General features: G+C 46.1%; 1 protein-coding gene across 5 annotated transcripts in view; it reads left to right on the forward strand.

Moving 5' to 3' along the window:
- The first annotated feature begins 3,142 nt into the window (after window positions 1-3,142).
- The window catches only part of BRD1 (bromodomain containing 1), a 54,451-nt gene continuing 33,459 nt past the window's right edge, over window positions 3,143-24,134 (forward strand). For 4 of the 5 annotated variants that reach the window (XM_073652136.1, XM_073652132.1, XM_073652135.1 and 1 more), the window contains exons 1-7: window positions 3,144-3,502; window positions 8,046-9,419; window positions 12,428-12,584; window positions 15,069-15,200; window positions 16,060-16,188; window positions 16,319-16,631; window positions 16,971-17,234. In XM_073652136.1, the coding sequence (XP_073508237.1) occupies window positions 8,056-9,419; window positions 12,428-12,584; window positions 15,069-15,200; window positions 16,060-16,188; window positions 16,319-16,631; window positions 16,971-17,234 (2,359 nt within the window). In that variant the 5' untranslated portion in view covers window positions 3,144-3,502; window positions 8,046-8,055. Of the gene's footprint in view, window positions 3,503-8,045; window positions 9,420-12,427; window positions 12,585-15,068; window positions 15,201-16,059; window positions 16,189-16,318; window positions 16,632-16,970; window positions 17,235-24,134 lie in introns of all 5 variants that reach the window. The other variant, XM_073652133.1, reaches the window with a different exon arrangement.

Here is a 24,134-nt window from a genome sequence, read left to right on the forward strand (position 1 = left end):
ACTTGCAGTGAAGTAGCGAGTGGACCACAAACTCACAAACGGGAGTACAGAGATAACAAGCAGGAGTTAGGTACGAGTTCAGACTCTGCAGAAAAAGGAAGGGAACGGACATAGAGGCAAAACAGGTAAAGGATAGGAAAGAGTTCAGACTGGAACTGAGTGTACGGAGGAGACCGACACTGCAGCGGGATACAGGAGCGGGTCTGGGAATACGGCCCCCAGAGAGGCGGGACGAACAGGCAAGGAGCGTGTTCAGACAGGACAGACAAGTTACAGGAACAGGTCTAGGTAATCGGCCCCTAGAAGGCGGGAGGAACAGGCTAGGAGCGAGTTCAGACAGGCCTGGAAATACAGCCTCCAGGATAGGCAGACAAGAGAACACAGAAAGGACTCAGTTCAGACACGGGAACTGATACCGCAAGGCAGGAGACATAGACAGGACTCAGTTCAGACACGGGAACTGATACCGCAAGCCAGGAGACATAGACAGGACTCACTTCAGACACGGGAACTGATACCGCAAAGCAGGAGAAATAGACAGGACTCAGTTCAGACACGGGAACTGATACCGCAAAGCAGGAGACAAAGAACGGGACCTGGCACCTTCAGAGAGCAAGCACACACTGAATGAAACACTATGCTCAGGCAGGGATAGATGGGAGCAGCTGAGCTATATACCAGGTGACAGACAGCAATAGGCTGAGGACGCACAAGGGGTGTGACCCACAGCAGGTACAAAAAGCAGGAAGTGATCGGGCGCCGCCCTTAAGCAGCAGAAACAGACACAAACAGACAGCATGGAGGGAAGCCAGAGAGACATTCTGGACTGGAGATCAAGTGCGCGCTCTTGCACAGTGGGAGATGGACCACCATGCAAGAACGCCGCCAGGTATGTTACAAGTTGCCATTTGAAATGACTTTAGTTTTGTGCCATGTCTGTGAGCTGCTTTTTTTCATCAACATTAAATAATTGAATGACCATCCTCCGAGCCCGGTGATTTCATAATTTTTGCCAGGGGTTGTAGCTATATGCATAGTTATATCTTACTTGCTCGTTCAGTCATAGGGGTGTTCTTCACTGCACTCAGTCATGCTGGTCGCTGCCCACTCAAGTTTAATTCTGTCCCTGTGTTTGCGGCAACGTCACCTGAATATTTGAGTTCACATTCTGCGCTTGCGCACTGTGTGCCATTAGCCGCACTTGCGCAACGTGTATTTTTAAGCTGCACTTGTGCATTGTCCATCGGCTCCTTGCTTGTGCCCCGTGATGAGCGGCTCTCCATTTAGGTCACAGCTTCACTGTGCACACGCGGGGAGCCGATGGACAATGCACAAGCATGGCTTACAAATGCACATTGCGCAAGCGCAGATAAAGGCACACACAGTGCGCAAGCGTTGCTAAGACTACACCGTGTGCAAACGCGGAATCTGAACTCCAATATTCAGGTGACGTCGCTGCGAACACGGGGACAGAATTCAAATTGAGTGGGCAGCGACCACCATGACTGAATGCAGTGAAGAACACCCCTATGACTGAATGAGCAAGTTGATATAACTATATAAATTGGTTTTGGCAAATGACTATAGCACTGATTTTCATGAAAAAAGCGCATTAGGCAACCTGGAGCAGTTTACAGGATACAAATGACAGGACAGGTTTGCTTTAAGAAGCAACATGTTCATTCTTAGGATGGTCTCATATAGAACCTGCTGCTTATATTTGAAAGTATAGGGACAATACGCCGGCGGCGGAGCCTCTGCAAGCAATGATGGCAAGACCACCAGAGAAGTCGCTTCAGGAAAGAGACCACCGGCTTTTTTCTGAAGTGGCTTCGCCTTGGAAAACCTCATCGTCCAAATTAAGCTGTGATTTGCACCTACCCTAACTGGGATGGAATATTAGCCCCAATTGCATGGAAATGCCAGCCTCCGGGCTGCACTGCAGTGTGGACACGGGTCTGTTAGGACCTAGCAGTTCCTGCTCCCTCTCTGCACCCACCGATCATCCTTCAGCGCTGTGTATACAGCCATCAGGAAGGCAGGGATGGTAATAACTAGAGATGAATACTTTTGCAGGCCCCTGGTCCAGCAGTCAGGTCAGTACTCTGCAGATGCCGAAAGAGGTAGGAGTTGGTTAGCAGGGCTCCCATCATGCGGCCAAAGAATACTGCCCTGGCAGCTGGTAAGGGTCCTCCGAATTTATTCGCTCAACTCTAGCAATAAACCTTCTCTATTGTGAGTCTGTGTGTGCGACTGCTGGCTCTGAGCTCCATCTTGCAGCTGCTTACTATGAAATGATGTATTACTAAGTCATTGCAGAGTGATATGCAGACCGCCCTGATGTTTAAAGTCTACAGGTGGTCTGGGAGTAGTTAGAAGGGTCTTCTACTACACCGATATTAAGCTTGGCCATCAATATCTACATCCCACGATCAGCAGTTACCAGTATGCGGAGCAGGTCTGTACACTGTGTAGTGGCTGGCCTCAGGTACTGCAGATCAGCCAATGTTCCAATGAATGGGTCTGAGGTGCAGTACCCCAGAGCAGCCACTAATCAGTGTACAGCGCCCTGCTCCATCACATCTGCCTGCTGCTGGCGTCCCCCTCCCCTGACCTGACATTCATGACCTATTCTAGGGATACTTGGCATGACAAGTTGAAGATTGATAAATCAGATTTTTTTTGGCAATCTAGAAATGTATAGTAAGGTTTCGGTCCCAAACCATGGACGTTCCTCAGCCGCTAATAATGTTGTAATCCGCGGCCATAGTCGCAGGGTGTAGGGTGAAGTAGCTCTATAGTTTCGTCTTTAGAGTGCAGCCCCTCCTGCCTCACAGGACATATACTATTCTAGCGCATATATTATATATACACACCTCTATCTAGTATAGAGAAATGCCCATGTTTCAGTAACGCACACAGTTACTGCAGGCAGTGGCCCCATGGCTGTGCAGCCTCTGGGCCACCAGTGACGGGTCACGTCGCATTAGATCTCAGGACTGTAATTCCACGAGCCCAGATGATCAGCATGGAGGAAGGGGAGGGCTCTGACTACAGCAGGGAAGCAGCTGCGCTCCCTCGTTGCCATGACAACACTTTGGCCTGGGCAGAACACTTGCCTCCCCCATCATGGCGGCACGTAGCCTACGTCACGCCGTCGCGTGTGTCCAGCGGAGAGGGGCGGCACGCGTTGTGGTGAAACCGCATTGTTTGTTTCAAAGGAAGAATCTGGGCCGAGCCGCGGCCGCCGTGCGTGCACCCGGGGACAGGCCAGGACGCGGGCACGGATCTGAGGAGAGGGCGCACGGCTCGCTCCGGGGCCCCTCCTCCTCCACTCGCCTGGTGAGGGGAGGGAGTCACAACCGGAAGGTCTGGAGACTGAGGAGGGGAAGCTATTGTGAGCACTCCGTGGCGGTGGCCACAGCTCGCGGTCAGACTGGGAGAGCGATCGGTCGCCATTAGGCGCTGCCCCTACTGTCAGCCGTCTGCTCGGCGGGCTCAGGTAACGGCGCCCATCCCCGTGCTGTGGCTGCGCACAGCCCTCTCTCCTCCCCCATCTCCAGCCGGCGTCAGGGAAGGAGGACCGCGGCTCCGAGTCTCCTGTGTCTTCTGCTTTGTGCGCTTGTTTTGTTGGACGCCATGTTTGCAGCGCTCGGCCCTGACGCCGCTGCTCCCCGCTCCCGGCCGCTCTAACGGCCTCCCATTGATTTGAACGGGCCCGGGAAAAGTGTTTGGTGCAGTGACGTCACGGGGCTGGCTCCTGGCCCAAGTTTGGGGGGGACACTTAACTCTTTCTCTGCCGTGGGGGTTGGGGGGGACGGCAGCTGAGCCGGTGTGTTGTCATCAAACATGAGTGAGCTGCCTATCAGCGCTGTGTTGTGCGGCTGCACGGCCTTAAAGGCGCAGGACACCAATACACCACCCATGTGACCGGGGCTGACCCTGTCTGATCCATGCTGGACTGGCATGGCTTGGGTTTCGGTTCAGTGTCTCAGACTAAGGTTTGTGTAGACTTTCCTGAATGACATATCTATGACATGATGACACGTGCTGTGATAACTGGGGCGCCCCCGTCACCCCAGGGCTGTGTGCCACCTGCTCACCGCAGCCTGGCATGTAGGCCACACTTCCCTGAGGTTGTCGTCTACTTTATGAGAGAAATCTCTGCCTCTGACTTGTGCTGCGGTTATCCCTGCACAGATCAGGGGCGCTCTGAGCGCTGTACTGAACGTGTGGCTCCTCTGTGACTATGATCAGTGCAGGGACTGAGCATTACCGGGGGTTAGAGAACATGGCAATGGCTGTGTGACCAGCGCAGAGGTCTGATAACACGTGATCCATAGTGTATACATGGTAAGTAGAGATGGGAGCCATGATTCTCAGTACTGCGGTCTGTGGGCCAGGTCAGTGATCAGTGACCGCTGGCTCTTCTATTAGCCAGGTTGGCGCAATGTCAGTAAGAACTAGCACTAAATAAAAAGGCACAGATCTCTGGATCCATATGGTGAATTTATAAAAAGCCAGACCTTACTGAATTATCAGGAGAGCGGCAGGAATAAAATAAGACAAACCGGGCCACTTCACCTGGTGATGGGTCCCCTGTAAGTCCTGATTGTTGGGCCTGATACAGACGTCCGTTTTCTGTGTACTAGTGCGATTTGTGATTTTCACGGATAGCACTCGTACCTATGATAGTCTATGGCGCCTTTCACATATCCAAAATATATATATTTTTCTCCTTGGACCGAGTGATCTGCGGAAAATATTGGAGACCTGTCGAATTTTGATCCGAGTGCAGTCCGATTTTCTCGGACCGTCAGAATGGAGAACATGGAGAATTTTTTTTCCTTTAATTTCTCCACGTAGGAGAAAAATAATCGTTCCAATTTTCTCGTACGTGAAAAAAATTTGACATCTGAATGATCACAATTATTGCCACGTTACCAGACCCGAACTACACAGTCCCACTTGGGCATGGAGGTCTCTTCCCAAAGCTTGCCATAGACACAGATCTGCCTGGAGGTTAATACGGAGTGCAGCTGTTGGCTAATGATTAATGGCAGCCAGTCACTTTGTCTGGTCTGCCTGCATCATGTTATAGAGCAGGAGATATGTAGGATGATGGCAAAAGATGTTCAGTAGAGAAGTTATTGATCTAAACCCCTGCTTATTGGGATCTTAGGAGTCCGGTGGGCGGTCCTACTTAGTGATTGACAGCTTTTTCTTTAAAGTAATGTAGCTGTAAAATAGCTGTTCTTAGAGATGGCATTTCCTCTTATATATACTGTTGTCATCTGAATAAAGTGTAGAAAACAGGAAAAAATGCACGTTACATGTCAGAGTGATAAGCTAAAAAAGAGAAGTCAAAAGGAAGCAGATCCCTGCCCATATGATCATGTGCTGGGTTTTTAGACTGTCATGCCCAAAAAATTAATGTGGGTATAAACAAGAGCTTCATTTATGCAAAACTCGTCTGAAGCTGCTGATTTCAGCAGGACTGAACGACCATCTGATGTGTTTGCCGGCCTCCCGACAGATAATGGCAGCAGAGAAGCACTGGCCACTTTAATCCAAACTCTGCATCTTGTTTTTTGGAGGGGACTAACAGCCCCCAAAATACTTGCTATAGTTTTTCCTTGAGTGTTTTGTCCTCCGAGCATTCACGTTTTATCGATGTGATCCACAGCTGGCTAAGGTGTGTGGAAAATTTTACAGCAAGTGCTTTATTCCGCTAACTTTACTCATACAGTCACAGAGAGCACCATGTAAATGGTTTCATGTCCTTAGGGTGGTACCACAAAATGTCAGCATTTCAGCCTCTGCCATGGACTTCTAACTTTGTCATTTCATGTACGGGGATGGAGGGGCACTGTTTCATATGTAGCAGATTTTTTGACTACATGTGAATTGGCATTGCACTGCAGTATGGGCATTATATTTTAACAAAACCCATTCAGACGTTTGAGACTGTCATATAAATTTCTGCAACAAATCTGTCGTATGAGAACATAGCCTCATGCTTTCCTACTGAATGGCTTAGTTTTCCTTTGTGGAATCCACTATCATCCTTTCTTTGGATTCTATAGATATCAGAATGAGAGTGTGGTGGCGCGCACTGCTTACCTCGGCACCACGGCTTCAGTGGTGGCGCGCACTGCTTACCTCGGCACCACGGCTTCAGTGGTGGCGCGCACTGCTTACCTCGGCACCACGGCTTCAGTGGTGGCGCGCACTGCTTACCTCGGCACCACGGCTTCAGTGGTGGCGCGCACTGCTTACCTCGGCACCACGGCTTCAGTGGTGGCGCGCACTGCTTACCTCGGCACCACGGCTTCAGTGGTGGCGCGCACTGCTTACCTCGGCACCACGGCTTCAGTGGTGGCGCGCACTGCTTACCTCGGCACCACGGCTTCAGTGGTGGCGCGCACTGCTTGCCTCGGCACCACGGCTTCAGTGGTGGCGCGCACTGCTTGCCTCGGCACCACGGCTTCAGTGGTGGCGCGCACTGCTTGCCTCGGCACCACGGCTTCAGTGGTGGCGCGCACTGCTTGCCTCGGCACCACGGCTTCAGTGGTGGCGCGCACTGCTTGCCTCGGCACCACGGCTTCAGTGGTGGCGCGCACTGCTTGCCTCGGCACCACGGCTTCAGTGGTGGCGCGCACTGCTTGCCTCGGCACCACGGCTTCAGTGGTGGCGCGCACTGCTTGCCTCGGCACCACGGCTTCAGTGGTGGCGCGCACTGCTTGCCTCGGCACCACGGCTTCAGTGGTGGCGCGCACTGCTTGCCTCGGCACCACGGCTTCAGTGGTGGCGCGCACTGCTTGCCTCGGCACCACGGCTTCAGTGGTGGCGCGCACTGCTTGCCTCGGCACCACGGCTTCAGTGGTGGCGCGCACTGCTTGCCTCGGCACCACGGCTTCAGTGGTGGCGCGCACTGCTTGCCTCGGCACCACGGCTTCAGTGGTGGCGCGCACTGCTTGCCTCGGCACCACGGCTTCAGTGGTGGCGCGCACTGCTTGCCTCGGCACCACGGCTTCAGTGGTGGCGCGCACTGCTTGCCTCGGCACCACGGCTTCAGTGGTGGCGCGCACTGCTTGCCTCGGCACCACGGCTTCAGTGGTGGCGCGCACTGCTTGCCTCGGCACCACGGCTTCAGTGGTGGCGCGCACTGCTTGCCTCGGCACCACGGCTTCAGTGGTGGCGCGCACTGCTTGCCTCGGCACCACGGCTTCAGTGGTGGCGCACACGGTTTACCTTGGTCCTGCAGCCCTCCATAAAGTAAACCAGTTGTGGTAGCATCTGTTTATTGATTGTATGACTATTCGGCGGACCAGTGACAGTCATCCAGCGGGGATTTAGTGTCTCGCTAGTGACCATTTTTATGAGCTGAGTTTCTCCTTTTAAGCTTGTCACGTTCTGTAATGATGTATGTTCCATAATTATATGCCTGCATGCCAAAAATCCTTAGACTATGCCTATGGAAAACCGCCTCTACAGTGACTTTTCTTTTTTTTAAGTCAGTAGCACATTGCTGAAATTGTAGCTTCATTCATTCTCTTTGGGTAATTGTCGCCTTCCCTAGATTTATGTGTTTACCCCTAATAATACTTGGCCGTCTTTGATACCTGAAGCTGGCCATACACTTTATGTAAAATGAATTTGATGATTTTGGCAGATCGACAGACTAACATGTAGGAGCCCTACTCTGTTGGTGTAAATAATTATCGGCCATAACCCACATTTTCTTTTTTGGTTTCATGGGGTAATAAGCAGTTGGTAGGGTTTTTTTGTCTGCATTACTTTCCTCTACATTTTGGATAATCATGTGTTCCCTTTCCTCAATTCAGATTATGCTTGTATTCTGTGTATCTTTAATGGAGAGTATGTTATGGAAAGGCTGGGCCTTGATAGCCACATAGTGATTTACTTCAAATGTGTGATTCTTGTTTTACCAAAATGTTCCTTTAGTAAAATACAACTAAGCCTGAAATGCTATTTTTTTTCTTAATTGGCATTTTGTTGCTTTTTTTACTTTTGTTTTTTAGATTTCCCAAGATGAGGCGAAAAGGACGTTGGCATAGGGTTTCTGCCCCCAGAACTTCTACGTCGCCGTGTAGTATTAAACATTCCCCTACTCGAGAGACCTTGACATATGCCCAGGCACAGAGAATGGTTGAAATTGAAATCGAAGGCCGCTTGCACAGAATAAGTATATTTGATCCTCTAGATATTATTTCCGATGATGACCCCACTGCTCAAGAAATGAGTGAATGCAACAGCAATAAAGAAAACAGTGAGCAGCCTCCCCAAGTTTGTCTGCGGTCAAAAAGGCACAAAGCAAGCAAGGCAAAAAAGAAAAGTGAAGTTCTTCCAACCACCCATGGTCATGCGACCACCAGCACCCTTCCAGAGCCCAAAGTCCGTGTCATAGAATGTAGCCCCCCACCTGCTCCCAGTAGGTCTGCTGCGTACTACACATTTCAGGAAAAGTCCTCAGAAGAGCTGGATGAAGAAGTGGAGTATGACATGGATGAGGAGGATTACGCCTGGTTGGAAATGATAAATGAGAAAAGGAAAAGTGAGGGTTTCTCCGTAGTGTCTCAAGACATATTTGAATTTCTCATGGACCGATTTGAAAAAGAATCTTACTTTGAAAACCAAAAGCAGGGTGACCAGCAGTCATTAATCGATGAGGATGCGGTCTGTTGTATTTGCATGGATGGTGAATGTCAGAACAGTAATGTAATCTTGTTTTGTGATATGTGTAATTTAGCAGTACATCAAGAGTGTTACGGCGTGCCATACATCCCAGAAGGACAGTGGCTATGCAGGCACTGTCTACAGTCACGAAATACAGCTATCGAATGTGTATTGTGCCCAAACAAGGGAGGTGCCTTTAAAAAGACGGACGATGATCGATGGGGACACGTTGTCTGTGCGCTATGGATACCGGAAGTCGGGTTTGCAAACACCGTTTTTATTGAACCAATTGACGGCGTTCGGAACATTCCCCCTGCTAGATGGAAATTAACTTGTTACCTCTGCAAGAAGAAAGGTGTCGGTGCCTGCATTCAGTGCCATAAGGCGAACTGCTATACAGCGTTCCATGTAACCTGTGCCCAGAAGGCTGGGCTCTACATGAGAATGGAGCCTGTGAAGGAAGTGACAGTCAGTGGCACAACATTTTCTGTAAAAAAGACTGCATACTGTGATGCTCATACTCCTTCAGGGTGTATCAGGAGGCCACTAAATATATATGAAGAACCGGAAGCTAAAAACGGCATTTGTAGGAAAGGCAATGAGAAGTCCCTGAGGTCAACTTCAAAAGTGAGGAAAAAAGCTAAGAAAACCAAAAAAGCAGTGACTGAAACCTGTACAGTGGTCCCAACCGTCAGTGTGCCCGATATTCCACCGCAGAGGTAAGAGGAGCGGCCTTGTAATGATGCCCGGTTCTGCCATCCTGGCACATGGTTCTTATCTGGTAGGATTCAGCTTAGGGTTTTAGAAGTGTATGGTCAGTTATTAATGCACACTGTCACCTTTCTGATACCTGTGTATTGTATCCACAGAGATCAGAAGGTGAGTAGTGTAAAATGTGTCTCACCGGATTTCACAATACAAACTACATTTATTATTAGAGCTTAGACTTGGAGGCTGGTTTACTTACTGTGATAACAATGTCAGAATAGCTCTATAATCCTTTTAGGAAAGTTTACCTCAATCTCCGCCACCTAGCCTGATAGACAGCTCCTCAGTGACCCTCTTCCCTGCTACTGCGAACTCGCGTGGCTCAGTACAAGCTTCAGCTGTCCGGTTGGTTGGGCAGAGAGTGAATACACTTGGGCTCCCCCACTCACTCATAAAATGCTGATTGTAATATCTGGATTATATAGCCATTCTGGAGTAAGTACTGCAGCTTCATCAGGTCTAAGATCTATTTAAATAGTGTATTGAGTTTGTATTGTGAAATCTACTGACAGACCTGAATTTAATGCATTTCATTATTACAGTTTTTCTATTGGTCCAGAGTTATTAGGCTTGGTCTAAATTAAGTGTAGGAAACACAGCTAGGGCACTTTTCTATGCAGTTACAAAAGGGAATACCGGTGTATAGTTGCCTAGCTGGAGCGGTTTGGCTGTGTGATCCTGGTTAGGAAATCTACCATCACATGCACAAAGCATGGTGTGAACTGAGCCTTCATATGTATCTTTCTTCAGGGAATTATTTTACCATGCTCGGCAGTAGGCTCCGTCCACATCTGTGGCGTGGGTTATTATGGACCACCATTGCTAGATTGAAAAAAACAAGAATGAGGCATACTCGCCTTCCAACACCCCCAGGCTGCTTCAGAAACGATGCCCACTCCGTTCAGGTGTTACAGGACTGCTGCAGCGGTGACTAGGAGAGCACGTCATCAGAGGTTCCCCTGACCTCTGCAGCCGATGTTCTGAGCAGAGCAGGCATCACTTCTGGAGCAGCCTTTGCTTTATCCCCTGTTAAACACGGTGCCTGACGTGCCTGCAGAATACTGTAGAGCAGGGAGAGCTGCTGGATCCTATGTACCATCCTGTAACACCTCTGGCTCTGTGCATGCTGCTCTTGGATTGTACAGCACTTTCAGTGTGACAGGTTCCCTTTAAAGATTGCTTTCCTTTAAAAGAAATGTCTTCACAACTAGTGACCGTGTGCACACATTGCAGTCTGCAGGAACGCTGTGCGTCATGCTCCCTGTGTGGTGGTAGATGTTGCCGGAGAGAATATGTTTGCATGCTTTTGCATCACATCCAAGACTATGCTTTACATATGAAATGACAGCCTGGATTCTAGGGGAAGTGAGGATCGTGTCAAGTGGCACCAATCTATCCCACAGGACATTGGCTGATCGATATGTCTCTGTAGCCTGCACGGCGGGGTGCTTTCCATATCCGGGACAGATATTTAGAGGTTATGATGAGCCTATCCCCAACCAGTTCAGTGCATTGAGGCCGGGGGCGAGGTTACCGGCGCTGCGCTCTATACTTGGAGCAGTGACTAAGCCCACACCGACGCGTCCCACCGTGACTCCAAGCCGAATGCTGCTGTGAGAATAAAGTTAATTTTCTCCCCACAGCGTTCCCCTAAGTGCAGGCGCTGGGCAGGTTAGTAACACTATTAACCTACAGATTACCCCATATCTGCAGGTTAATAGCGTTTTTCTGGTGACAGGTTCCCTTGAAGAGTAGTGGCACAAATGGCAAATGTTGAATAGCCATGGCATTTAAGCTTAGGCTTTCACACTGTGGCTGTGGAGTTTGGTAAATGCCACTTTGCTACTTCATTGGCTTCAAAGTGACCATTTACCCAGAAACTATTGCCAAGAGGACAGCCAGTACGGTTCGCATCCTGCTGTCAGTTTTGGAAAATGATCCCCACAACAAAACAGGACATATATCAGTATTTTTAGGGGTAGGTTCATGAATTGCTTTATTTTGTGTTTTTTCTTTCAACATGAAAAATGTAGGTTATTGCCAGAAAATCACTGCAGAAATTGGGTTTTAGGCGCCAAGCTATTTTGTTTGCAATGGGAGGAAAAACTGCAGTAAAAAACGCTTTATTATAGGGGGTTATCCGGTCTAGAATGACTTGTCTGCAGTCAGTGTGTGTGACCGCAGACTTGCGAATCCTCCCAGCGCACGCGCTGCGTATTGAGTGGCTGTGCCCACAAAGACGGGTGCTGCCCAGGAGTATGTATATCACATACCTGACCGCCTACCTCGGCACAGACGCCGGTGAATCCCCGCAGCACGCAGTGTATGCGATGGCAGGATTCACAAGTCTGCAGTCACACACCGACTGGAGACTTGTCATTCTATATCGGACAACCCCTTTAATTGACATGCTGCTGTTTTTAAAAAAAAAACAAAAAAAAAACCACGTACAATGTGAATTAGATTTTAGAAATATCATTTAATTTGCAGTTACTGAAAAATGGCATGTTATTTTTGTGTGCGGAAAGAAAACGCATAAAAGCTACATATGAACAAGTTCTAATTATTCATAAATGTCTGACCTTTGTTTAAAGGATATGGACAACTTTTTGGGGGCTTATTTATTTATTGAGACCAAGTGTGTGTGCAAGAATAATAGACATGTCTATTTGAATCTGAAATCTGAATCATGGATCAAACACTCCTATTCATATCATTGGGTCTCTGAAGAAAATGTATAATGGGTGTCATGCGATGAAACTGTCTGTCTTTTTTTTCCTCTGAAGCAGACGGACATCTGAATGATGCCTAAGTGGAGTTTTCAGATATATTGAAGCAATGTGCCTCTAATAAAATGAATTTCTTTTACTCCAGTAAGCTTTTGTTCAATGCTGATCACGGAAATATATTTTGTTCTGATATTAAATTAACACTTTTTTTTTTTTCTGTTTTTCTGTAGAATTAACAAAATAATAAACCAGGTATCAATTCAACGGAAAAAGCAATTTGTTGAGCGGGTACAAAGTTACTGGCTACTAAAGAGACTCTCGAGAAATGGCATTCCCTTACTCAGACGGCTCCAGTCCAGTTTACAGTCACAGAGGAATATACAACAGGTACAGAGTACACAGTATGATTGCCCCCCCAACCCCCCTTCAACACACCCCTCGCATATATAGTATGTTGGCCCCACATATTCCCCCCACAAGTGAATGAGAGAAAAATACCTACACACCTGTCCCTTGTTCTCTCAGGTTGCTGCTTCAGTCTGAGTGCGCACTAAGGCTCAGCTCAGCAGGCGCCATCTAGTGGAGTACTCGTGCCTGCTGTGCTAAATTCTAGTCGCACAGGCTGAAGGGTGGAAGAGAGAACTTACAGCTCCTTCCTCCACCATTCTTTTCAACGGTTTCTGCGCCCCCAGGATGTAGATACCGGTGAAATTGATTTTCCAAGTGGGAGAGAGCTGCCATGTGTATCCTGTCTGCTTACATCAATACAATGGTTTTCTCAAATGCAGTTTGTGAGGTTATAGGCCAGCTGTGCTTCTCTGTTTGGGCTCGCTCACATGAGCGTATAAATCAGACGAGTGCAATCCGATTCTAAGTCGAATTGCGCTCGGACCAATGTTATACTATGGGGCAATGTAGATCCACGATTATTTTATCACGCTGATTTGGCATGAGAAAATAATTACAGCATGCAGCGGGTGCACCCAAGAATCGGATCGCAGGCACCCATACAAGTCTATGGGCGCGTGTGAAACATCAGACTGCACTCGGATGTCATCGGAGTCCTATTACCGCGGATGTCTGCAATGAAGGAGATGGAAATATCACTTTCTCCGTCTCCTCTGCTCCTGTGCTGTGATTCTCTCATGCGAGAGGCTCGGAGCACTGACACTCGGGTCAAACTCTGACAGATTGAGCCCAGTGTTATTTGCATAATCTGCCCCGATTGTCTCGCACGAGACAGCATATGCTGGTGTGACCCCCGGACTAGTTCTTATTTCAGGAATCTGATAAACCTGTTCTAGAATGTGCCATTTTCCTCTAATGAGCAGACACATTTTCATACATGCGTTTCAAGAGCTCTGAAATTATTTATCTCATTCGAGTCTTCATAGTTTTTCCCTTTTGTGGTACATAGAACCTAATTTCTACGTCATTTTTATTTATTAATAAGAAGTCTGTTTTTCCTCTTCTTTTTTTTTTTTTTTTAAATTGAGTTTCCATTTTCATAATTTTTTATTTATTGGACACTTTTATTATTCTTATTATTCCTAACAACAACAACAACCTGGTGCTTGAAGCAGCTATTCAGACTGGCAGCAGCCTTATTTATTTTTTAATTTGACTTTTTGTCATTTATCTTATTTTGCACAGTGTGGCCGTCACACTTTCTATGCAGGTATAATTTACCATGTCATTGCAGAGTTATATGCAAACTGCAGAAATTTTAAGTCTATGGGTGATCCTGAATTAGTTTATGGTAATCATGTCCATCAAAAGTAATTTTTTTGTGGGACTGTCTGGCCTCCACCAGCTGTTCCAACCCGGTCTGTGGACCAAGACAGCCGACGGACTGAAAACAATGGTCCATGGGCCGCCCTTATGATGCTCATAGCGGTGTATATAATGATGGAGGAGCGAGCCGCCGGCTCCTTGTTTCTCCAGTCAGCGTGTGCGGCTGGGACCATGACGTCATCGCTTCTGCTGTGTGGCGCATCAGTGGGAACAGGAGCGAGATGAGTGGTTTGTTCTTTTATATGGACTAAGTGACTGCTCATACAGCGTATAGGAGGACAATTTGTGGGCTCATACTGTATATAGAGGGGTTGTCAACATATTTGATGCTGCTCAATATAAAGTGATACAATTAATTTAAAACTAATATACGAATATTAATATTGAGCAGAATCATTCCAGCCTATTGGTTCGGCCCTCCACAACATTCACGGTCTTTCTTGTGGCCTCTCTGAAAAATGAATAGCCCTCTCCTGATCTATTGTACAGTATATTATGCTGCCCTGACTTTTCCCTTATTGGGGAAAATAATTGTAAGAATGTCCGCTTGGTCTGTTCTCAGAAGAGATACTCTGCCACCAGAAGTGTCTGATGGTGGCTTGCTTCCCTCTTCCTACACAGAACACATGAATCGGCTGAACAGACTGTATTTGGGGGGTTGGGAGGGATACATTGAGCGAGCGTTGGGCCAACAGCTGCTCTTTAACTTCTATGGCTATAACCTAAAACTCTACCCCTTAGGTTTTTTCAGCTCCTAAGATGCATCTTGGGTTTAGTGAACAGTAGTATCTACATTAGTTGATGATGATAGAAAATTGGATGTCCAGATTTGAGCTAAATTGCAAAAATATAGAAATAGACCAGTAATGGCAAAAGATTTGGAGGCCATATTGTCCTGAAAAAGATCTTTTGTACACTCCCGTCATAGAGCTGACTAATTTTCCCCCGCAGAATCGTCTGTCCTTGCCTGGATTTACCAATACTTTTGTGTCTTTTGATATTGACTGCAGGTAAATATTTTTCATGTAGATTGTCTTTTTATATGTTTTTTTTTCATTATATTCATTTTTGTTTCAGAGAGAAGATGATGAGGAGGTTCAGGCATTGAAAAAGAAGTTAAAATACTGGCAGCGGTTGCGGCATGACCTTGAGAGAGCGCGGTTACTTATTGAACTCATCCGAAAAAGGGAAAAATTAAAACGTGAACAGGTGCTGCTTTTATATTCTACCCCTGCGGGTGAACGTACGTCCACTACTACTGGCTTGGTTGTGCACAATCTTGGTGACGCTGCTTGTTCTTGTGTGCACACGTGCGAGTCTGTACTGTCACATGGTGTTTTTCAGGCCTTTTGTGCCGTGACTACTCTGTCCTATGTCCGTAGGCCCCCATGTACACAGCATAGATCAGCACTGTCCTATTGGCTTTTTTCCCTCTACTGTACAGAAAAGTGTGACCACCATGCGTTTCTGTGTTTAGTTTGCGATGTGCTTTAGAATCTTTTTTGAGACTCATTTGCCAAGGAGGAGTGGCTTTAAACACAACAAAGTTCTCAAAAATTGATGTAAAGTAAGTGCCTGAAACTGCACCAAATTTCTCACCCTGCATGAACCCCGGTTATAAAATTGGTGCCTCTTCAGTCATTCTAGTCGATCGTTACTCTCTGCCTCATAGTGTTGTCCTTGTGGTTTCTCCACCAAGTTTCTTTTCCTCTAGGTTCTCTTTAAGTGATCCTTTTTGGGCTAGGTGTGCGGCTCTATGCAGTTTGTGTAGATGAGTTTACCCGGTGGGGGGTGGTAATTTATCATCCCCACTATGAGAGCTTTCTGGTGTCAAAAGCAGCTACACCAATTGCAAAGAGTTTGACAATATTATTATAATGTACACCAGAGCACTGCCATTCATTGTCACTGAAATCTGGGGCGGCTCACGGCTTTCTGGCACGTGGACTGCCCAAAAAGGCCAAATTAAGAGACACCCTTCTCCAGTGTGCTATAGGTGGCATATAAATAAGTATCCCACCCCCTCTTCACCCCGGATATTTAGTTTGTAAAATTCCTTGCTTCTTAGGTAAAAGTTGAGCAGGTGGCAATGGAGCTGCAGTTGACCCCAGTGACAGTACTACTGCGATCGCTGCTGGAACAACTACAGGAGAAGGATCCAGCTCATATATTTGCGCAGCCCGTTAATCTTTCAGAGGTGGGTGTATGCGGCTTATGCCTGATAGTAATATAATGTGTGCCATCCTGCTTCCACCCCTACAGACCATCACTACTCAGGGTAAAACAGGTATGTTTCTGATGAGCCTTTCACAATATATTTATTCAAGGTTCCTGATTATTTGGATCACATCAAACATCCCATGGACTTTTCTACCATGAAGAAACAGTTAGAGGAGCAGAGGTACCTAAATCTGAATGCGTTTGAAGAGGACTTCAATCTTATCATTGAGAACTGCATGAAGTATAATGCCAAGGACACCATGTTCTATCGTGCTGCCGTTCGGTTGAGGGATCAAGGTGGTGTGTTGTTACGGCAAGCAAGGCGAGATGCCTATGCCGTTGGTTTTGATGAAGAGACGGGGATGCATTTGCCAGAGCCACCAAAAATTGAACCACCACCACCGTTCTCATGGGAAGATGGTAAGGTGTTTTTTGCATGTCAATGCATGTTTTCTTGTGCAACTAGTTTAACCCTAAGGATATGTAGTGGATTGGGGGCTTTGTAACAGTAAAATGGCGCTCCAGTTCCCTTAAGGATCTACTCTAAAACTCTCAGCACGTTTGACCAATTTAGAGAGGAGTAAATTTTGTACAGGCGGCACGTTGTATTGACGATGGGTTGAATGAGCCATGATATTGATCACCAGCTGGGGAACCTGAATTGGGTTTTGGCTATTTTGTGTTTTACTGGTGTAGCTGGAAAGTACAATGAATAGGAATTCTTTGTTGGTGATCTGAATTCTTCCTTGTTTTCTGCAGTTGATAAGCTGCTGAATCCTAGTAATCGTGTCCATATGCCCTTGGAAGAACAACTGAAAGAGATGCTGGAGAAACTAGACTTGACTTATGCTATGAAATCAAGTGGATCCCGAAGTAAACGCTTAAAATTGTTAAAGAGGGAGATTAGTAACGTCCGTCAGTTACTGTCACAGCAGCATGTTCAGCCCCCGCAGATAGAATCTGGCATTGGGAGCTTCGAAGAGGAGAACGGGTCAATAGTGGAGAACGACGGCGACGAAGATGGTAAGATGCTGCTTTGTCTGTTATCTGTAGCTGGCTTTTTGTGGTATTGGATGGGCCTCTCAAGTAAGGCCTTATTCACACATCCGTGTTGCATAGATGTGTTGTATCCGTTTTTTCTCTGACACAACACATACACATTATAATCTATGGTGCTATTATTCACAGATTTGTATTTTTTTCATGGGCCTTGTGTCCATGCAAAACACAGACATGTTTGTGTTTTTTCCAGTATTACCGATTAAATGGGACAAATCAATTGTATGGGTTCATGAAAAACACGGAACGCATCAGTGTGCTGAACGTATTTAACATCATTGCATTCAATAACAGAAGCTTTAATTCATTTATTTATCCATCTGTGAAAATCAATGATGACACACTGATGGTAAAAACGGACTCACGGATGACACACTGATGGTAAAAACGGACTCACGGATGACACACTGATGGTAAAAACAGTGATACAAGTACCATTTTTTTTTTTTTTTTTTACATGCGTGTTTAAACACTGACATGTGAATGAGGCCTTAGGGTAGGTATACATCGGAGTTTATAAATGCTGCCCTTGTGCTTCAAACTGTTTCTCTGAGGCTGTGTGCCCACGATGCGTTTTTTAAGCGTTTCCGCAGCGGCAAAAACGCTGCAGAAACGCATTAAAAAACGCATGGTAGAAGGTCTGCCATGTTCCCCAATGATAATCCTCATGTGCTGTGCACATGCTGTGGAAATTTCCACTGCGGATTATCATTGCGGAAAAAAACTCCGCACTACCAATTATTTTGCGGAAGTGCTGCGTTTTCGCCGCCAATGACTTGCATTAGATCACATGGATGACGCATCACTGTATATGTAGATGCGCATTCCATGCGTTCCAATGTGCGGATGGTACCCAGGTCTAGAGGAGAGGAGACTCTCCTCCGGACCTGGGTACCATAGAAACTGTGAAAAAAAGAATAAAATAAAAAATAAATATTATATTTACCTTCTGACGGCCCCCGGTCTCCTTGTCTTCGCTTGCCGGCAACTCTCGATGGACTGGAGGACCTGCGCTGACGTCATAGTCATGTGACGGGTCACGCGATGCTGACGTCGGCAGGTCCTTCAGTGTACTGCTGCCGGCAAGGGAGAACGGAGGGAAGCAAGACACCGGGGGCCATCAGAAGGTAAGTATAGATTTATTTTTTACCATTCTTTAAGGTCACACTATATAAATCCATGCCGGTCGCATGGATTTATACAGTGTGACCAAGTTGTCAAGCACTTTCCAAGTGATGCTAAAATCGCTTGGAAAGCGCTTGTCAACCCGCATGCAGAAATGCATGTGAAGAACGCTTCACATCCGCATGTCCCTGGCAGGAAAAACGCATGTACAATCCGCATGTACAATCCGCATGTACAATCCGCATGTACAATCCGCATGTACAATCCGCATGTACAATCCGCATGTACAATCCGCATGTACAATCCGCATGTACAATCCGCATGTACAATCCGCATGTACAATCCGCATGTACAATCCGCATGCATTTTTTCTGCCAGGGAGATGCAGAAACGCTCAGGGAAAATCCGGAGCATTTCTGCATCGTGGGCACTTAGCCTGACAGTATAAAATAACTTAGTGTCCACCATTGAATACTATTTTGTGTGGTAATTTTGTAATACATTTTATTACTAATGTGTCATAAGATTAATGATACAGAGCTCTAAATCTACATAGATTAATAATAAGAAATCTGCAAAGAAACTGAGAAGATGAAACTGTAGGAAGTGCTCTCCCCAGGTGCCGGAGCAATGGACTGCTGTGACCGCTGGGGAAATGGAAGGGCTTACTCTAACTACTGTAGGGGCAGGAAGACAGCTGTGACTTCTGGGGCTTTTTGGGGTACTTGAAAGGAATCGGTGGCTGTGAAAACTGGGAAAATAGAAGAGCTTGGGCCACGTGCATACTTTCAGTATTTGGTCAGCATTTTACATCAGTATTTGTGAGCTAAAACCAGGAGTGGAACAATCAGAGGAAAAGTATAATAGAAACACGTCACCACTTCTGTATATATCACTCACTCCTGGTTTTTGCTTAGAAATACTAAATACTGAATGTGTTTTCATCACCATGCTGATTCACAGTCTACTCCAATTGGAGTAATTTATTAAAATATAATATATTGAATTTTAAGGGTATGTTCCCACGATCCGGAGCCGCTGTGTGCTCACTATACAAATGAGCGGCACAAACTTTTATTTTTGTTCTTCACATACGGACTTTCCTCATTGGTGCAAGTCTATGGGGAAAGTCCACATGCGGACCCACAAGAGAAATTGACATGCTGTGGATCTGAAAGACACACCGCATGTCAGTTTTTGCGGGTGAGCCGCAGGTGCACAGACGCATAGTGGACATGGGATTTCTAGAAATCCATCCACTATGCTGAAACATCTGGCCACTGCGGGATTTACGCTGCATAAACACCGAGCTTCAAACCCAGAGTCACACAATTAGAGTTTGATTAAAAACTTAATGTCTAGCACTACTAGAGATGGTTAGTGTAGTAGTTACTATTCAATTATTTGATTAGCCCTATATTAATGTTATTGTGCGCTGCAATAAGGTGTCTCAATTCTGAAATTTCAACAGTCTGATTTAGGAAGAAACTTTGAGAATTGAGACACCTTGTTGCAGCGCACAATAATATTAATATAGGGCTGATCAAATAATTGAATAGTAACTACTACACTAACCATCTCTAGTAGTGCTAGACATTAAGTTTTTAATCAAACTCTAATTGTGACTTTTATTAAAATTTTGACTTTTATTATTGAATTTTAAATTACTTCAATTGCATTAGACAGGGAAATAGACTATAATATTGTAGATACTATAAAACCAACTATTCGTTAAAATGACCTTACTCGGGGCCAGTAGGACCGCTGTGACTCTTGGGGCCTTTTGGGGGAGGTGGGAGAGATCACTGGCTCTGACCTCTGAGTAACTAGAAGGGCTTACTCCGACTACTCAGGGGCAGTAAGACCGCTCTGACTCCTGGGGCCGGTGGGAGGAATCAGTGGCTGTGACCGCTGGGTAACTAGAAGGGCTTACTCCGATTACTCGGGGGCAGTAAGACCGCTCTGACTCCTGGGGCCTTTTGGAGGAGGTGGGAGGCATCAGTGGCTATGACCGCTGGGTAACTAGAAGGCCTTACTCCGACTACTCAGGGGCAGTAAGACCGCTCTGACTCCTGGGGCCGGTGGGAGGAATCAGTGGCTGTGACCGCTGGGTAACTAGAAGGGCTTACTCCGACTGCTCGGGCAGTAAGACCGCTCTGACTCCTGGGGCCGGTGGGAGGAATCAGTGGCTGTGACCGCTGGGTAACTAGAAGGCCTTACTCCGATTACTCGGGGGCAGTAAGACTGCTGTGACTCCTGGGAGCAGTGGCTGCGATAATTGGGGAAATACAGGCGCCTACTGCTAGAGGTATAAAGGGCTTTAAATACTATGAGTACCGATAAAGAAGTTTTATATGGGTCACTTAAAATAAATTTGAACAATATAGTTTTGACCCGGCTGTACAGAATTTGCTTAACAATTTTTGTGACATCAATTGGGCAAGAAAATGCTTCTTTTCAATTTACGGTACACTTTTTCTGTCTTTTCTAATCTTGCTTTGGTTTTATGCCACACTTTTCCAGCCCTCTGTTACTGGGAGAGCCTAGCTCTCTGACGTGACCCATGTTGACTCTTTTAGCACTCATGTTCTCTTGTCTCCTCTTGACAGAGGTAAAGCGTGAACCTGGTGTATGGACGAATGCTTGCCTGTTTCAGAACCTCCAACTACAGTTCGCTTCTGAACTTGTTGGAGAATTACCTATACTTCTTCACTTCTAGGATTGAAAGGGTTTGTACAGAGTTTGTAAAATAGCCTCTATCTATAGAATAGAGAAGAACTTACTGCTTGCCATGGGTATGACTCCCACTGATCCCAAGAACGAGGCTGCTGGATATGGCTGAGCTCTGTATGGTCTATGGCAGTCCCATAGCGAACGAATAAGCACAGGAGCACGTGCTCTGCACCCTCTCCATTTAGAGTTCTCTGAATTGGTGGGGGTCCCGTGGTACAACCCTTTAAGACTTTATGTATCTCTCTTTTTTACACACAACCTATTTATTTGTTACTTCGATCTCTACAAAAATGCTTTACTACTAAGATCCTGCTACTAATGTATGACCTGTATGTGATAACCTTAACAGATATGGCCCGTAAGCTGGTTCTCATGGGGGTTTGTAACTCTTACCTTCCTTTTTCCTTTGAACTGATTTTTGACCACAAAGTTCATCTCAACATCACATTATAAATCATCTGAGAGGAGCTCTCAAGAAGGAAGATCAAAGTCAGGCTATGTGCCCACGATGTAGAAATGCCCCTTATTTTTCCTGAGCGTTTCTGCATCTCCCTGGCAGAAAAAACGCATGCGGATTGTACATGCGGATTGTACATGCGGATTGTACATGCGGATTGTACATGCGTTTTTCCTGCCAGGGACATGCGGATGTGAAGCGTTCTTCACATGCATTTCCACATGCGGGTTGACAAGCGCTTTCCAAGCGATTTTAGCATCACTGGGAAAGTGCTCGACAACTTGGTCACATGATATAAATCCATCCCAACAGCATGGATTTATATATATATTATATATTTTTTTTATTTACTTATTTTTTTTACAGGTACTATGGTACCCGGGTCTGGAGGTGAGTCTCCTCTTCTTCAAACCCGGGTACTATCCGCACATTGAACCGCATGATATCCGCATGTGTAGATGTAGTGATGCGTTCCAATGCAAGTCAATGGCGGCAAAAACACAGTGATTCCGCAAAATAATTGGTAGTGCTGCGTATTTTTCCGCAATGATAATCCGCTGTGGAAATCTCCGCAGCATGTGTACAGCACATGCGGATTATCATTGCGGAACATGGCAGACCTTCGACCAGACGTTTTTTTAAGCGTTTCTGCAGCAGAGTTGTAGCTGCGGAAACGCTTAAAAAACGCATAGTGGGCACACAGCCTTAGTCTCTCATGAGAATACCACTCGCTGATCAACACTCAGATAACTCATTCTGCAGTCAGCAATAGACTGCAACACAGGGGCTACAGAAGAAACTGCCAATTTTTTAATGATGCACAATTGCAAAAATAATATTTTTAAGCCACAGATACATGCATTTGAGAAAAAAAAATTCCCTGAACGTGTCCATATCCTTCAAAGCACCACTCCGCTGAGTTTTTTATTTTTTTTATTTGCACAGCTGGAGTGGTGCTTTAAATGCAAGTCCCCTGTCTCATACTCTCCTTCTGGCTTTTTCATCTGTTTTCGTCGCCGCTCCCTCCGGTCTCCAGCGAAAAGTGTACTACCTGCTGCTCTAGTGATTCATTGAGCGGTGCAGAGGTCACTTTTCAATACAAGTCTGATAGCCTCGTTCTGGCTCTTATATACTTGCATTGACAGCTTGTGACGTAACTTCTGGCCAGACAGAAGTTATGGGCACAAGATGGTGCCGCAAGGCCGAAGTGGCACCGAAAAAACGGGAAAGAGTATATGACTGGGGCTTACATTTAAAGCGCCATTCCAGTGCTTAAAAAAAACAAACACACACTGGAGGGGTGCTTTAACCCCTTTTATGACGTGTGCTGTAATAGTACGACACACGTCATAACCCCCTGTTTAGTGTGGGCTCAGTGCAGGAGCCCGCACCTTTCCGGGGACATGACAACTGATCTATACAGCTGACATGTGCCCGCAACAGTCGCTGGTGGAATTTCGATCCACCCGCAGATGTTAACTAGTTAAATGACGCTGTCAATCACTGACTGCGGCATTTAACTTGCGCTTTCGGGAAGCGTGTCAGTGGCCCCGCCCATCGGCGACCCCATCACATGATCATGGGTCGCCTATGGGTTGGCATGACTATCTGGGGTCTGTAGGAGACCCCTGTGGTTGTCACTGCCAGATTGCAATGAGCGCTGCCCAGTGGTCAGCCCTCATAGCAAGTGAGCAAATCTGCTGCACACTGGCGTTCTGATCATCGCCTGTGTGTAATAGAGGCATTGAGATAATTGCAGCTTCAAGTCTCCCATGAAGACTATTGAAGCATTCAAAACGTAAAAATATTTTTAAAACTATAAAAGAAATAGAAGTTTAAATCACCCCCCTTTTCACCCCATTCAAAATAAAATAAAAAAAACACATATTTGGTATCGCCGCGTTCAGAATCGCCCGATCTATCAATATAAAAGAAAAATTCATCCGATAGGTAAACGGCGTAACGAGAAAAATTCTAAACTTCAGAATTACGTTTTTTTGGTTGCTGCAACATTGCAATAACAGGCAATCAAAATATCGGATCTACCCCAAAATGGTATCAATAAAAACGTCTGCTCAACATGCAAAAAATGAGCCATCACCAGGCCTCAGATTCCTAAAAATGGGTCTCGGAAAATGGCGCCATTTTTTTCCCCTATTTTTGGCAAACTTTTGGAATTTTTTTTTTCACCACTTAAATAAAAAAGAACCTATACATGTTTGGTATCTACAAATCTGTAATGACCTGGACCTGGAGAATAATAATGGCGGGTCAGTTTTAGTATTCGTTGAACGTGGTAAAAAAAACAAAAACTGTGGAATTGCACTTTTTTGCAATTTCAACGCACTTGGACCCGGAGTTGGTAAAAATGTACAGACCCCAGCTTTAAAGAAAATTATTAGCTATTAATATTGTATAATTAAAGGGGTTATCTACTTATGGACATTCCCTTTTCATTGTCCCTAATGTCCGTACCCCCTGGACCGGCACAATTTAGAGCTTTGTGTCCCTGGCGATCTTCTGACAATGTTTGTCACGTGAGTACTGTA

Source organism: Phyllobates terribilis, unplaced genomic scaffold, assembly GCF_046119375.1.
Source record: "Phyllobates terribilis strain yellow unplaced genomic scaffold, ASM4611937v1 Scaffold_11__3_contigs__length_659146591, whole genome shotgun sequence".
Lineage (NCBI taxonomy): Eukaryota > Metazoa > Chordata > Amphibia > Anura > Dendrobatidae > Phyllobates > Phyllobates terribilis.